At 41.8% G+C, this 13226-nt stretch overlaps 1 protein-coding gene across 1 annotated transcript in view; it reads left to right on the plus strand.

The window, feature by feature from the left end:
- TGM1 (transglutaminase 1) overlaps positions 1 to 12988 on the plus strand; it is a 30141-nt gene extending 17153 nt beyond the window's left edge. Inside the window, exons 8-15 of the mRNA XM_068238041.1 lie at positions 508 to 646; positions 1031 to 1134; positions 1449 to 1537; positions 1950 to 2103; positions 3467 to 3751; positions 8355 to 8515; positions 10447 to 10583; positions 11340 to 12988. Of these exons, the coding sequence (XP_068094142.1) occupies positions 508 to 646; positions 1031 to 1134; positions 1449 to 1537; positions 1950 to 2103; positions 3467 to 3751; positions 8355 to 8515; positions 10447 to 10583; positions 11340 to 11484 (1214 nt within the window). The 3' untranslated portion in view covers positions 11485 to 12988. The remainder of the gene's footprint in view (positions 1 to 507; positions 647 to 1030; positions 1135 to 1448; positions 1538 to 1949; positions 2104 to 3466; positions 3752 to 8354; positions 8516 to 10446; positions 10584 to 11339) is intronic.
- Positions 12989 to 13226: the final 238 nt, after the last annotated feature.

A 13226-nucleotide genomic window follows, 5' to 3' on the forward strand; every position in this document is an offset into this window, starting at 1 on the left:
CACCATTTCAGTACCGTACAAGTGGACAGGATCAGAGCGAGTTCACTGACTTGTGCTTCAAGGCTCGTTTCACGTGGCTCCAATGTTTGCTTCTTCAGAGTCACGTGAAATGCACAACTAAAGAAAATCTGTCAGAAAAAATCCTTCCTGGGGTATACTTACCTTGGAAGGGGGAAGCCTCTGGATCCTAATGAGGCTTCCCCTATCCTCCTTTGGGATATCCTTCAGGATGTCAGTTTTTTTTCTGCATGCGAAAAACACAAGTGCAAGTGTGAACTAGCCCAATTCTGCACATTTTGTCAGTTTTCACTTTCAATTTCATTAGCTGCTGTGAAAAAAACAGGCACATTTTCCTGCACATAACGCATGCAATAAAACGCATGCGGAAAACTGAAAGACAAGTGTCCCCCCTGCCTAAGCCTTCTTTACACGGCTGAAAAATGCACATGATATGGCTAGAATTTAATGATATGAACGCAGCTTACCTTATTGCTTTCATCATTTCAGTGCTGCGCTGTGTTGGAATCCCTGGACGTACCATCACCAACTTTGCCTCAGCTCATGACACAGATGGCAACCTTATTTTCGATGTGTATTTTGATGAAAACATGAAACCACTGGAAGACAAAAACAGTGACTCAGTTTGGTAAGTTTTGGACATTTCTTATTATATGTGTACAAGAGATGAAGGTTGTTAGTGAACTTATGGGTGCTCAAAATTTCTTATATTTGGTGTCTGATCAACAATGCAGTTTTCTTGTATTAGCCCAATATTCAGACATAAGCCTGGCACTGCCTGCATGTACAGAGTTAGCTTTTGCTCTGGGTCTTTACTGATAATAAATTAGCTGTTGTATGTACTCATTTATGCAGGGAAGAAAAAGTTCTTCTGGAATGTTCCTTCTCTCCACCCCCTCCCCTCCCCCCGTTATACAGGGAGAGGAGAGGGACAGTATTACACTCTACTCTCACATTTAGGTATTAATACATTAAGTATCTGTATAATGACAATGTGCTTTTTCCTCCCCAGGAATTATCATTGCTGGAATGACTGCTGGATGACACGGCCAGATCTGCCGGCAGGATATAATGGATGGCAAGCCATTGATGCCACACCTCAAGAAACCAGCAATGGTAACTATACCTTCCAACTTTTTAAGATCAGAAAGAGGGAGACTTAAGCCACACCCCTGCCACACCTCTAACCATGCCCCAGACACACATATAATTACATAGATCTGTATATCAGTCCTGAAAGAGGGACAAATGAGGGATAAAGAGGGACGGTCCCTCCAAAAGAGGGACAGTTGGGAGCTATGATGGTAGCGGATACCATTTGAATAGTCAAATATTCATTTGTTCTGTTAAGTTATGTTAAATTAAGATTTATATGCTAATATGATTTGTTATATACTGTATGCTTATTTTTGTCACTATCTCTTTTTCAGGTATATATTGCTGCGGCCCATCCCCTGTCCTTGCCATTAAGAACGGCTTAGTAAATATTAAATATGACACTGGATTCATTTTTGCTGAGGTAAGCAGATTTGTTTAGCACAACCATATGTTCTACTTCAGCATTTCAGCTGTGAGGCAGGGGTCACACTTATCGGCTTTCGTACGCGTTTTCTGCACAGAAAAACTGACTTCAACTGAGAACTCATGTTAATCAATAAGCAAGGTCACACTTTAATGCAGATTTCGCATGCAGAAAAAAAAACTATCATCTTGCGCAATTTGTCAGTTTTCTCTATAAATTACATTAGCTGCTGTAAGGCAGGGGTCACACTTGTCTTTCAGTTTTTTGAAAATTGTAGAAACTGAAAGACAAGTGTGACCCCTGCCTGAATGTTGGTACGCAGAATATAACTGAAACCAGAAGGGCAAGATTCTGTAACTGTTACATTACTGAGTGGAATAAATACATTAAACGTCTGCCTTCCCTGCAGGTGAACAGTGACAAAGTCTTCTATCAAAGAATGCCAAATGGCAAGTTTAAGAAGGTCCATGTGGAAGAACGAGCAGTTGGTCACTGCATCAGCACTAAAGCTGTGGGGTCCAATGCAAGGGAGGACATCACTTACCTATACAAGTATCCGGAGGGTAAGAAGAACATTAACTGATTTGATATAATATTGTCATCTTCTAAAATATTGTGACAGAGGCAAGGCATAACATATGTCTCACCTTTCGCTAGACATGCAATACCAGGATAGATTATGTAGAACAGTAGCAACATTTTACAGCTGTTAGACCTTGGTTACCACAATTGTGCTTTAACTCCAAATGTGGAGAATTCCCAGTCACCTTATTGACTTGGCAGCGCAGTGGCGATGCTGCACTGCCTATGGTCTGAGTAACCAGACAAAGAACGAACAGACAGACTGACTGACTGTTGCCCAGGGCGGATCCTGTCTGAGCCTCTGGATAAGTAACAAAACAGATACAAGAAAGACAGACAGAACGCTTGCAAGACTAAGCGCTGCCCTAGCGATAGCAAGCATTCAGGTACAAGACAGAACTATAGATTGGAGCGTAACTAGTAGCAACCGCAGCTCACAGTCACATCCACTGAAGCAGAGCAAGCAGGTTAACAACCAGTCACCAGCAAGCATCCACAAAGGCAAGACTGCAGGAAAGAAGATAACTAATAGCAACCACAGCCTATAGTTACGTTCCCAGAAACTAGAGCAGCAGGAATACTACCAGTCACTAACAGGGTGATGGCAGAATCCAAGCTATCAGGATAGTGGACTTCACTGGCCCACCGCGGATGCAGCGAACGTCCATCAGGCATGGAAACAAGGCAATAAACAATAATACAGAAAAATAACAAATGGCTCAACTAACGGATAAATATATATTAGCAAGTCTGCATATATATTTATCAAGAACTAGCTAAAGCACAAGTAATAAGGTCGGATTGAACTACAATAACAGATCTATTACAGAGTGACAAAGTGCCCAACAGACCAGCGTACTGACCGCTATGTCGGGCAGAGTCTGAAATGGGAGGCAGACTTTTATGCCGGCATCAGCCAATGGATGCAGGTATGCAAATTTCCACACAGCTGAGTGGTAATCATTCAATCCTGAGCTGGCTTGATTACCATTTGCTAGCTGAAAGACTATCATAATAAATACATGCAGTACTATGCAACAACATGCATGTAGAAAATCCAGGGCTATCTGGCTGCAGTTCAACTGCAGCAAACCATAGGAGGAATCCTGACAGCATCCTGAACTGCTCTGAACTGCAGAGTGATTGCAAATGACAATAAGACTCACTGCGAATGCGCAACTGAATGCAAGCAGACAAGTCAGAACTGCCCAGTTGCAGCTCCACTGCAAGGGACAGAACATGCTACAGGAGAGATCCTGACAGTTTGATAACAAAGTTTGTTATAGCTCTTAAGATTATTTTTGTACTAAACTGTTTTTGTGACCTTTTCTTTGCTATTTTCAGGCTCTGCAGAGGAACGGAAATCAGTGCAGACCGCTGCCCAATACGGTAACAAGCCACTGGCAGAGGTGGACACAGATGAATCATGTGATGTGTCACTTACTATTGAATCTCAGGATGGTGTCAGTATGGGTAGTGACATAAATGTCAGAGTCTTGCTGAAAAACGGCAGCAGTGGTCGCCGTACGGTGTCCTTATCTATGACAGTCGCTGTGATGTTCTACAACGGAGTCTGCAAAGAGTCATTCAAGAATGAATCCTGTGTTGTGGCTCTGAACCCTGGAGAAAGTAAGTTACTAACTTTTCCATATACTTTACAATAATGGCCTTTATAAACGTAGCAAATGAGGGAGACCCTTGGCAGCAGGACATTAGTACTGGTTGGTGAAGATGAGGGGAAGGGTATAAAAAATGCTGCTGACAGGGAAGCTTTCTGCTGTGTTATTGCTTCTTATAGTGCAGGGGTCAGGAACCTTTTTGGCTGAGAGTGCCATAAATGCCACATATTTTTAAATGTATTTTCCTGTTTCAAACTGGGACAGTGCGCATGCGTAGCAGAGGTCTCACGTCCCTGTTGCTATGGTGATGTGTATACAGTTGATCCGCCGGGCAGCGGAAGTGTCAGACACGTCTTCAGTTTCTTTTGGGTTTCAGCAACATCAGCAATTTGATTCACTTTGTAGGACGAGATCCCTGCACTTTGTCCCAATAGGCTGCATGTCAAGTGACAGTCAGTCTATTGGGCCAATTAAAATGTGGAGATCTCGTCCAACAAAGTCACTGGACCTGACAGGGTACAGAGTGGGACAATTGGAGCAGCTGGTAGTTTCGGGGGAAGCAAGAGTAAGTTAGTAGTGCATGCTACAGCAGTAAGCTGCCACACTAAGCTGCGCTGCTTGAGCAGTGTAGCTTAGTGAATCAACCCCTACTGATTTGTCTGTAAGCCAGATGCAGTCATCAAAAGAGCCACATCTGGCTCCCGAGCCATAGGTTCCCTACCCCTGTTATAGTGTTATGGTGAGTCCCTGGACCTGGCTGGCAGAGGCAGGATAAGAAATGTTTGCAGAGGAACAATGCTTTTTTTTGTCATTCATTTGGTCGTTTGCCATATTGAAAAAGAGTTAATCAAAGACTGTGAAGTGTCAAAGCATGTGTCCTTCTCAATCTCACAGACACAGCTCAGCCTTCTTCCACTGACTTCCAGAGTCTAGAGACTAATATTGATTATATAGGGATATGATGTATCTTAGAACATGAAGGTTGAGTCCACTTAAAATATTAATAATATATCTCAGTGTAGGTGGAGGCATATCTCTTGAATATACCCCATAGAGGGAATAGCCATGCCATCATTTCAGGGTATTTCTAACTTCCTTCAACCATAAGGCAAGAATAGACATCTAATGGTGGGAGTGAGGTTTGCTCATAACTTCTTTACCGGCACAATTTTAGAGAGTTATAAGAAATGGTTATGTGGTATATTTTTCCAGATGGTACAACATTTTAGTTTTGTTTGATCTAAACCTTTAGGCAGGTTTCACACTGGCGTCAGCGATACGGTGCGTCGTGCCTGCCGCACCACATAACACTGCCAGAAACAGGCCTTCAGGGAACACCATGTTAGTACACAGTGTTCCCTGTGTGGCTACCAGCCAAGCAAGAAGTGATGTGCGCTTGCGTTCACTTCCTGTTTCGGGGTATGCTGAAGTGCACGGAAGCGTACGTCGTGACGTCGACTTTTAAAAAAAAAAAACCTGCGGATCCCGCACGGTAACGCCCCAGTGTGAAAGGGCCCTGAGTTGTCTTCACATGCCCGCTAATGAAAACCGCACCAGCATCTTGTGCCAAGCTTAATTCAAGCCCATATTTTCATCAGTATCGTAAATGGTACCCATTAGGAATGTTGATGTACATATGCATAAGTATTGGAATAGTTTCTATTTAGAAGGCGTATTCTCTGCAATTATTGTGACTCATTAAGTAGGGTATCGTTTTTGTGACTAATGCAGGTTACACTACATGGATGGCATGTATAGATGGGTGACAGTTATATGTAGTCACATACAGACTAATAAAATGTCAGATTGCGATCACTGCTACTAAAATCTCTAACCTTTATGGCATGTCTGTTATAACATTCCTGTGGTTTAATGTGTACTTCTTTATTATAACCACCATTCTTTATGTTTGTGACACATCTGTCATTTTATGAACATGATATCACACAATAATTACTGCATGACATGAGCTGTACGAGTTTCGTTGCATTTTTGTTTTCTTCACATGTATAATGGTATTTATAATCAAAGCAATGGTTAGTAATTATCATTTATTTACATATATATTATTAAGGGCACAACTAGCATGACATCAGTAGTTAGAATTGTTATTTAAAGTAGACCTTTACTTTATGCCTACTACAATTAACCACTTCGCATCCAGACCTTGTTTCCCACTTATGGACCAGAGCCATTTTGACAGTTTAACGTTTTCGGGACCGGCCGCCTAACCCCCTTTAAGGACCAGGCATTTTGCGGGGACGGGGGGGGGGCGCATTTCGGGGGGTCAGGAGGCCGGATCCCCTCTGTGGCTGGCTGTGCATTGTCCCCCCCCCCCCATGGTGGCAGGTGTACCCCCTTTTGCCAGCAGCCATTACTCATCTTCCAGGCTCCAGCGATGAGCCGCAGTAGCCCCCTCTTCTCCGGATCTCAGATCCTAATGCCGCTCAGTTCCGGGTCGCGGCTTGACGTCATCAAGCCGGGACCCGGAACTGAGCGGCATTAGAAGCGGAAATGCCGGCCAGAACAGAGGGGGGCGCCGATCGTCGCTGGAACGGCAGGGAGGTGAGTGGATCCTCTTCTTTTCCCCCCTGCCGCCGCCGGTGTCAAAGTGATCACTACGATCCGACGGCGACCATAGTGATCACGTGATCAGCAGCCATACGCGATGGCTGCTGATCACTCGGGGGAGATGTCAGCTGTCATATGACAGCTTAATCTCCCCCTCCCGGTGCACATGATCGCGTCGGGAGCAGAAACGGCGGGCCGGCGTAGAACCTACGCCGCATCAGGCTAGAACAGCCACAAGTGTGGCGTAGGATCTCATGCACGTGGTCCTGAAAAGGTTAATCAGAAATAACTTTATCCCTACTTATGACACAGAAATGAAATATGTATTTTTTTTTAAGACAAACTAGGCTTTCATTGTATGCCATTTTTCCCTTCGAACAATTGTGTTGTCTATGAATCTTAAAGGGACTCCGAGCAGTGCAGAAACTATGGAAAGATGCATATCATTTTAAAGCTCTCTTTCTCCTCTTTACAATGATATATAAACCACTGCCCTATGCCTTTTAGTTTTCGCTATTTTCGCTATTTTCCCTTTAATGGGAAAACAAGGAAAGAAATAGAAAAAAACACATTATTTCTCAGTTTTACCAATTCCAGTTTAAAAATAAAAAGTGCTACTGTACATAAAAAAACACAAATTTTGTTTGGCTATTCTTACCGCTTATCACAAAACTTAGATTGTGTTTCTGTCACCATTTATGGTGAAGATATTTGATTCTAAAATAATGCTACAGAGTGTATTTTTCACTATGAACTGAGAAAATAAAAGTATTTTTAATGGTAAAAATCAATCTCAATAGCTCAGGAAACATATTCCCGTTCACCAATTACTACTGCATCAGATAGTGCCAGAAATGTGCACAGGAGCAAGCCCAATCCTGCACAGCACTGCTTCTGCTACAAGACATATATCTACTGACTCGTGGCTTAGATGAAGTCACAGAGGACGTAGATATACTGTAGTGGTGGATAAAGTGGTTAAAGATGACATTATCTGCACCTTGAAGTCACAGACATGTTTGCCACATTATAATACCTTTATAATATAATACCTTTATTACCTCTTTCCAGTAGTACATTAGGGAAAAGAGGCACCCAGGTATGTATAAAACTAGGTTAAAAACACTTAAAATCGAAAAGTGGGAGATGGCTTACCTCAATTACGACAGCCACATATAGTCAGTAAAATGTATTAGCACGGCAACGCGTTTCATGTGTATAAGCCCACTTCTTCAAGCCAATACAGTGCTAATGGATTCACAGCCAGAGCAGTGAGTGCCTCAGTAATCTGGCTGTGAATCCTTTGGCACGGCACTGTATTGGCCTGAGGAAGTGGGCTTAGACCCATAAAACACGTTGCCTGTGCCAATACATTTTACTGACATATGTGACTGTCGTTACTGAGGTAAGCCACCTCCCCCTTTTCGATTTTAAGTGTTTTTAAACCAGTTTTATACATCCCTGGGTGCCTCTTCCCCCTATTCTTCTGTTTACACCCCCAACCTTCCAGTTTGGAGGGGTACTTCCAAACCCCACATAGTGTTGACCAGTGTGGAGGCGAGCAATTGTCTTTTCTTCAAGAGAGCGACTACAACCAGTCCTGTCGGACACACTGAGTGGAGTCGGGCCTAAAATCTCCACTTGCTATAAGTGGTCGGTTGCCCCTTATGCAACCCACCTTTGTTAATAGTTTTATATTACATTTATTTCACATCATCTGATCTTTACATATTGCGCTATTTGGGCTCCCGTTGTCTCTGTTCTTTTTTAAGGTGCCAAGACACCCAATACTTTTATCTTTCTAATAGTGGTTTTCTGCTGCCTGTTTTTTTTATTTTTAATAAGCACGGAAGCTGCCATCTTGCTGGCGATGTCATAAAAAAAAAATGTTTTGTCTGCAGTAAGGTGTAGCTTAACATGTGATGAAGGTTTTTGGTCTAAAAGTTCACCACTTTTCTTTGAAAATAATTTGTTCTATGAAAACTGATGAGCTTCTCATTCAATTAACTGTTGTTTATAATCGCCTTTCTTTTCATTAACAGCTAAGTCAACCGGTATGGTGTTACGTTACAGCGAGTATAGTTCTGAGCTGGTGGATCAATCAGCCATGATGTTAACAGCATCTGGAATAGTGCAAGAATCTGGACAGAAATTAGCCAAGCAGCATACATTTAGATTAAGAAGCCCGGATCTTGTCATCAAGGTATTAACAGATTCCTTATTGGTACTGGGTGGAGGTCTGCTTAAAGTGAGCCTGTGATGACTCCGCAAGTAGTATAGCCATCCACATAACAGCCACAAATTATTCTAACAAGAAGTTAGCACAGGCAACACTCATGTTCTGAGCTTGACAGGTCTACAATAATAACAGTTTTCATTCATTTAGACTGTCAAATTGATATTGCTTTTACTATGGGCCATATTTACTAAACTTCAGTAAAGTGGTGGTGTGCAGGGAGAGGAGAAACGGTGCATTGAACAATTAGTGCAACCTGTGTTACCTAGGTAATGTTCGCATTGTTAGGGTAACACACATTACGCTACTTGCCTAGCGAGTGTTAAGTAGGCAATGCATGTTACACTAATTGCGCAACGGGCACTGCAATTTTTTGCTAAAATACATTGCAGACCCTATACACTATACAGCATACCTGAAATGTGAGTCCTTATTATAGCTACCATGGGATTATATATAATGAGTTGACCATCAAACTGAGGCCTGGCTTGCCTGAGGCTCCTTTCACACTACACACATGAGTGTACAACAGCACAGCGCACGGTGGACATTGTAGAATGAACTCATTGTTATAAATGGGTCATTTCACACTTGCTCCAGTGCAGCACACAACAAGCTGCTGCATACAATTTTCTGTGCTTCTACCATTCATGACTATAAATGACAGCCTGTCTAGAAAGACTATGCAAATATAGTTAGAAAGAGACCAAATGGTTACTGTTTACCTTTAAAGGGTTCAAATCATTGAAAAGCTAGACTTCCTAAAGGCAGCTGTACAATTTTTGCACAGCAATCTGGAATAATAAAACATATATTTTCATTTGATTCCTATGCACTACATTGCTGGAATATACAGTAGTTTCAGATGTTTGTGGACCTAACAAACCATGAGGATTTCAGTAACCTCCTTATTTTAGGCAGCACTTAGCCCCCTGAAAGACAAAACAAAGAGCAGATTAATTAATAATTGTGCCGATTTTGTGGTCACTATTTGCTTTGTATGAAGTGGGATAGCTGAGGTCAGTAAGACTTGACGCCACACATCTGCACACCATAACTTCACTACTCTGAGTGCGGTCTCTGTGTTTGTTTCTTGGCATTGGCTCAGCACAGGAGCGGTGTACCTGTGAGAGACCAGCACCGGCACTCAGCTCCAGGAGACCTGGACTGACACAAGGGTGTGGAGGTGTGAATTCTTTAGTATAACTTCACTAGTGTTGCCTAAGGCATGCGATTCTGATTTTTTTTTATACGATCCGATTTTTTATTCCAATTAAAAAACATAGCAGCATACAGTACTTTTTTAATCGCGTTAAAAAAATCGGATCATATAAAAATCGGAATTGTATGTAGTGTGCAAGAGGCCTTAGTGATATGATTTGCCATGGCTTCAGTGGCAGCTAAAAAACTTCATGGATCTGGATTGAACAGACTAAAAATCAAGTGGAGCAAGCTGGTGAAAAAAGCACTACTTCTTGATCATCTGCTGGATCAGCCAGTGCCACATAGTGGAGGGCTGGCTTTAGTAAACCACTCACAGCCGAATGCTGAGTGAATGAATTCAACATACAGTATATAAGACAAGCTAACCATAAACACACATTCCTATCACCTATTGGTAAGAACACTGCCCTATGGATATTGTGGCAGGAATCTTTTCTCAGAGTCTGACATGCTCATGAAATGTTTCTGGTAGGTGGTAAGGCAGTAGCAACATTACAGCTGCCAGGAGTCACAGAGGAGCATTTATGATACGTTCCTCTGAGCCAGGTGTATCAAAGGTTCCCCTTGGATGACCCCACACAGTTATGTTTGAAGGACAATACTAAGAAACTGATACTAATGTACCTTTCAATTACACTCTGTCCAAAGTGTTTAATGAGATATCTCCATTGCAGGTACATGGTGAAGCTGTAGTTGGTCAACAAATTGTGGCAGAAATCATCTTCCAAAACCCTCTTCAGCAAGTACTGCACAATGCATGTTTCCATGTGGAAGGACCTGGTCTGCAGAGGCCAAAGATTGTGCGAGTTGGGTAAGTGAGCCCTAATTACATTACATACATTAGCCTAATTACATCTTATTTTGTTGCGTGTCACATTGATATTTTTAATTGAAATAACCATCTCTTTCTGTAACTTGCTTACAGTGAAAGAGCTCACAATTTAATAAAATGAAAAAGTGTATGAAGAGATCTGTGCGTGAACAAAGAAATGCAAACTGGCACTGTCATTGGCCTGAGGAAGCTGGCTTAGACCCGTGAAACGTGTTGCCTGTGCTTAATATACATTTCTTTGTTCACGCAAAGATCTCATTATTGAGGTAAGCCACCTCACTTTTTTCATTTAATTGGTTTTTAATCCAATTTTATTCATACCGGGGTGCCTTTCTTTCCCAAATTTGTGCTCAATTACCCCCCCCCCCCAACGTATCCCGTTGGAGAGGTCTAGACAGACCACATATGGTCTCTACCATTGTGATGACCTGTCAGTTTTACCAAGGAGAGCGACCACACCCACGTCCGGTTGGGCCACCCTGAGTGGAGTTGGGTTTATTGTCTCCACCTGCTTCCTGTGGTTGGTTGCCCCTCTGCAACCTACTTCTGTATATTTCATTCATTAACTCGACTGAGACAGACATACTGCACTATTTGGCTCTTGTTCTTTTGTCTCCTGTGTCATTTTTCTCCAGGGTGTCAAGACACCGCCACCAGTGTATGCATGCGAGAGTGGCTGCATAGTATTAACCTCTCTCAGTCTGTAACTCATCACACAAATTTTCTTTTCTGCAGAGATATTGGGCCTTTGAAGACAGTCTCCATTACCGAACAGTTCACACCTCGGCGTCCCGGATTACGTCAGCTTGTGGCCAGTTTAGAGAGCAATGAGATTAGTCAAGTGCACGGAGTTACTGAAGTCATGGTGCGAGAACAGTAATTTTCTACCTCCAGTGCAAGCCTGCATTATGCATTCAGTATTATTGGATGACATGGGAGGACAACCACAGACTGAACAAAAAATGCTGAATGACCCCCTTTATTGAAAACAAAAACGTATCCAAAGGCATTCCAGCATTCAATGTGACCTTACAAATTTGACATCTAATAATTGACGGGAGTAAAGCAAAAAGATATATGTCCCATCCTAGAAGATGTCATACGAAGCAAGTCTGATGTTCTCAGAAAGCTGCACTTGGGACACTGTGTACGCTAACGGCTGTGCATTTTGCCTTGAGGCCACACTAACAGCCTCTGCACTGCACAGCATTATCACAGTCTGGAAAGACATCCACTGCTGACATAGTTTATCAGTTGACCTGCAGCAAGTGCATCTTGCAGAGAGAGATACTTATCATCGAGAAATGTTCTTGCTGAATGAAGTTGATTATTGAAAATAGCACCATAAGTTGTGTAACCAGAAGTTAAAATTACTGTCTGTAAATAAACTGTACAGATCCATTTGGGCATACAAGGTATGGCAGAATATGTAGTATATTCATGTTTAACTGTGAACCTTACAGAGTTACTAAGTATTTTTAAAAATTTAAATTAACTATATTGTTAACAAATGAAAGTAACAATAATAACCCATGTCGGTCCCTGTAACACATGGTAACTAACAGAATTCATACCAAATATTTTTCAGTCCATCCAAATAATCTCCATGTTGCGACTAACCGTATACCATTGCATGGCCAATTATCCTGTTGACTTCAGAAATAAATAATTGTTGATTTATGCATAGACATACTGTATATCATATACAGTCAAAAGTGTTTTTTTATAAATAGGTAAGAAAGGTTCTTTCCTCACTCCACTGGATACCTATAAAATAAAGAATCATCTTCTAGATTTTCCTTCTAACATTTAAATCCTTACGCAATTAAGTCCCTGGCTATCTGAAGGATTTGCTGCAGCTGCACCACAAATCCCACAACCTCAGATCTGCAGGATATGATAACGTGATCATCACCTTTTAAACCTTACAGGACAGAGCCTTCTGTCATGCTGCTCCTTCTTTTTGGAACTCCTTACTACACTCCATCAAGTCAGCTACTCCACCCCTAGAGGTATTTAAACCCAGGCTAAAATGCCACTTGTTTAGTCTGGCATGTACAGCCTTGTAGCCTTTTCCTTTGTAACATAATCCACCTCACCATTACTAGTCTGAGACATGCTATGTGCTTTGAGTGCTATGGGTGAAAGGCACTTTACAGACGTTGTTGTTGAGATTAATGATCACTGCATACTACTGTACATGAACCCTGTGTATCTGAATATTCAGTGGGAAAGCACAAACTCTGGCCTACCCACCAAAGCTGTACTATTACTGGGAGGCATACTGTGATCAGAAAAAAGAAAAATGTTGGATTTTTATTTGCACTTTTAATTTCTTATGTTTATTTTATTGTTTCAATAAATATTTTATATTATTCACTGAACTGATACTTTTTTTATTTGCATGCTTTATCCAGCAGGATCAACCTCTAGATCATGTTCATTTTTAATGGATTTACTCTTAAGGGCGTTAAAACTACGGTAATTTGCAAAACCTTAAAATGAATGTACTTGTGGCAGCAGATCACAGATGGCCATGTCCTCACCCGAGATGGTCAATGAGATGTAAAGAATTCCAGTTTTCATGCATATAACAAGCAGCTTGGAAATGGGCCAATCAGA

This window comes from Hyperolius riggenbachi, chromosome 1 (assembly GCF_040937935.1).
Source record: "Hyperolius riggenbachi isolate aHypRig1 chromosome 1, aHypRig1.pri, whole genome shotgun sequence".
Classification (NCBI taxonomy): domain Eukaryota; kingdom Metazoa; phylum Chordata; class Amphibia; order Anura; family Hyperoliidae; genus Hyperolius; species Hyperolius riggenbachi.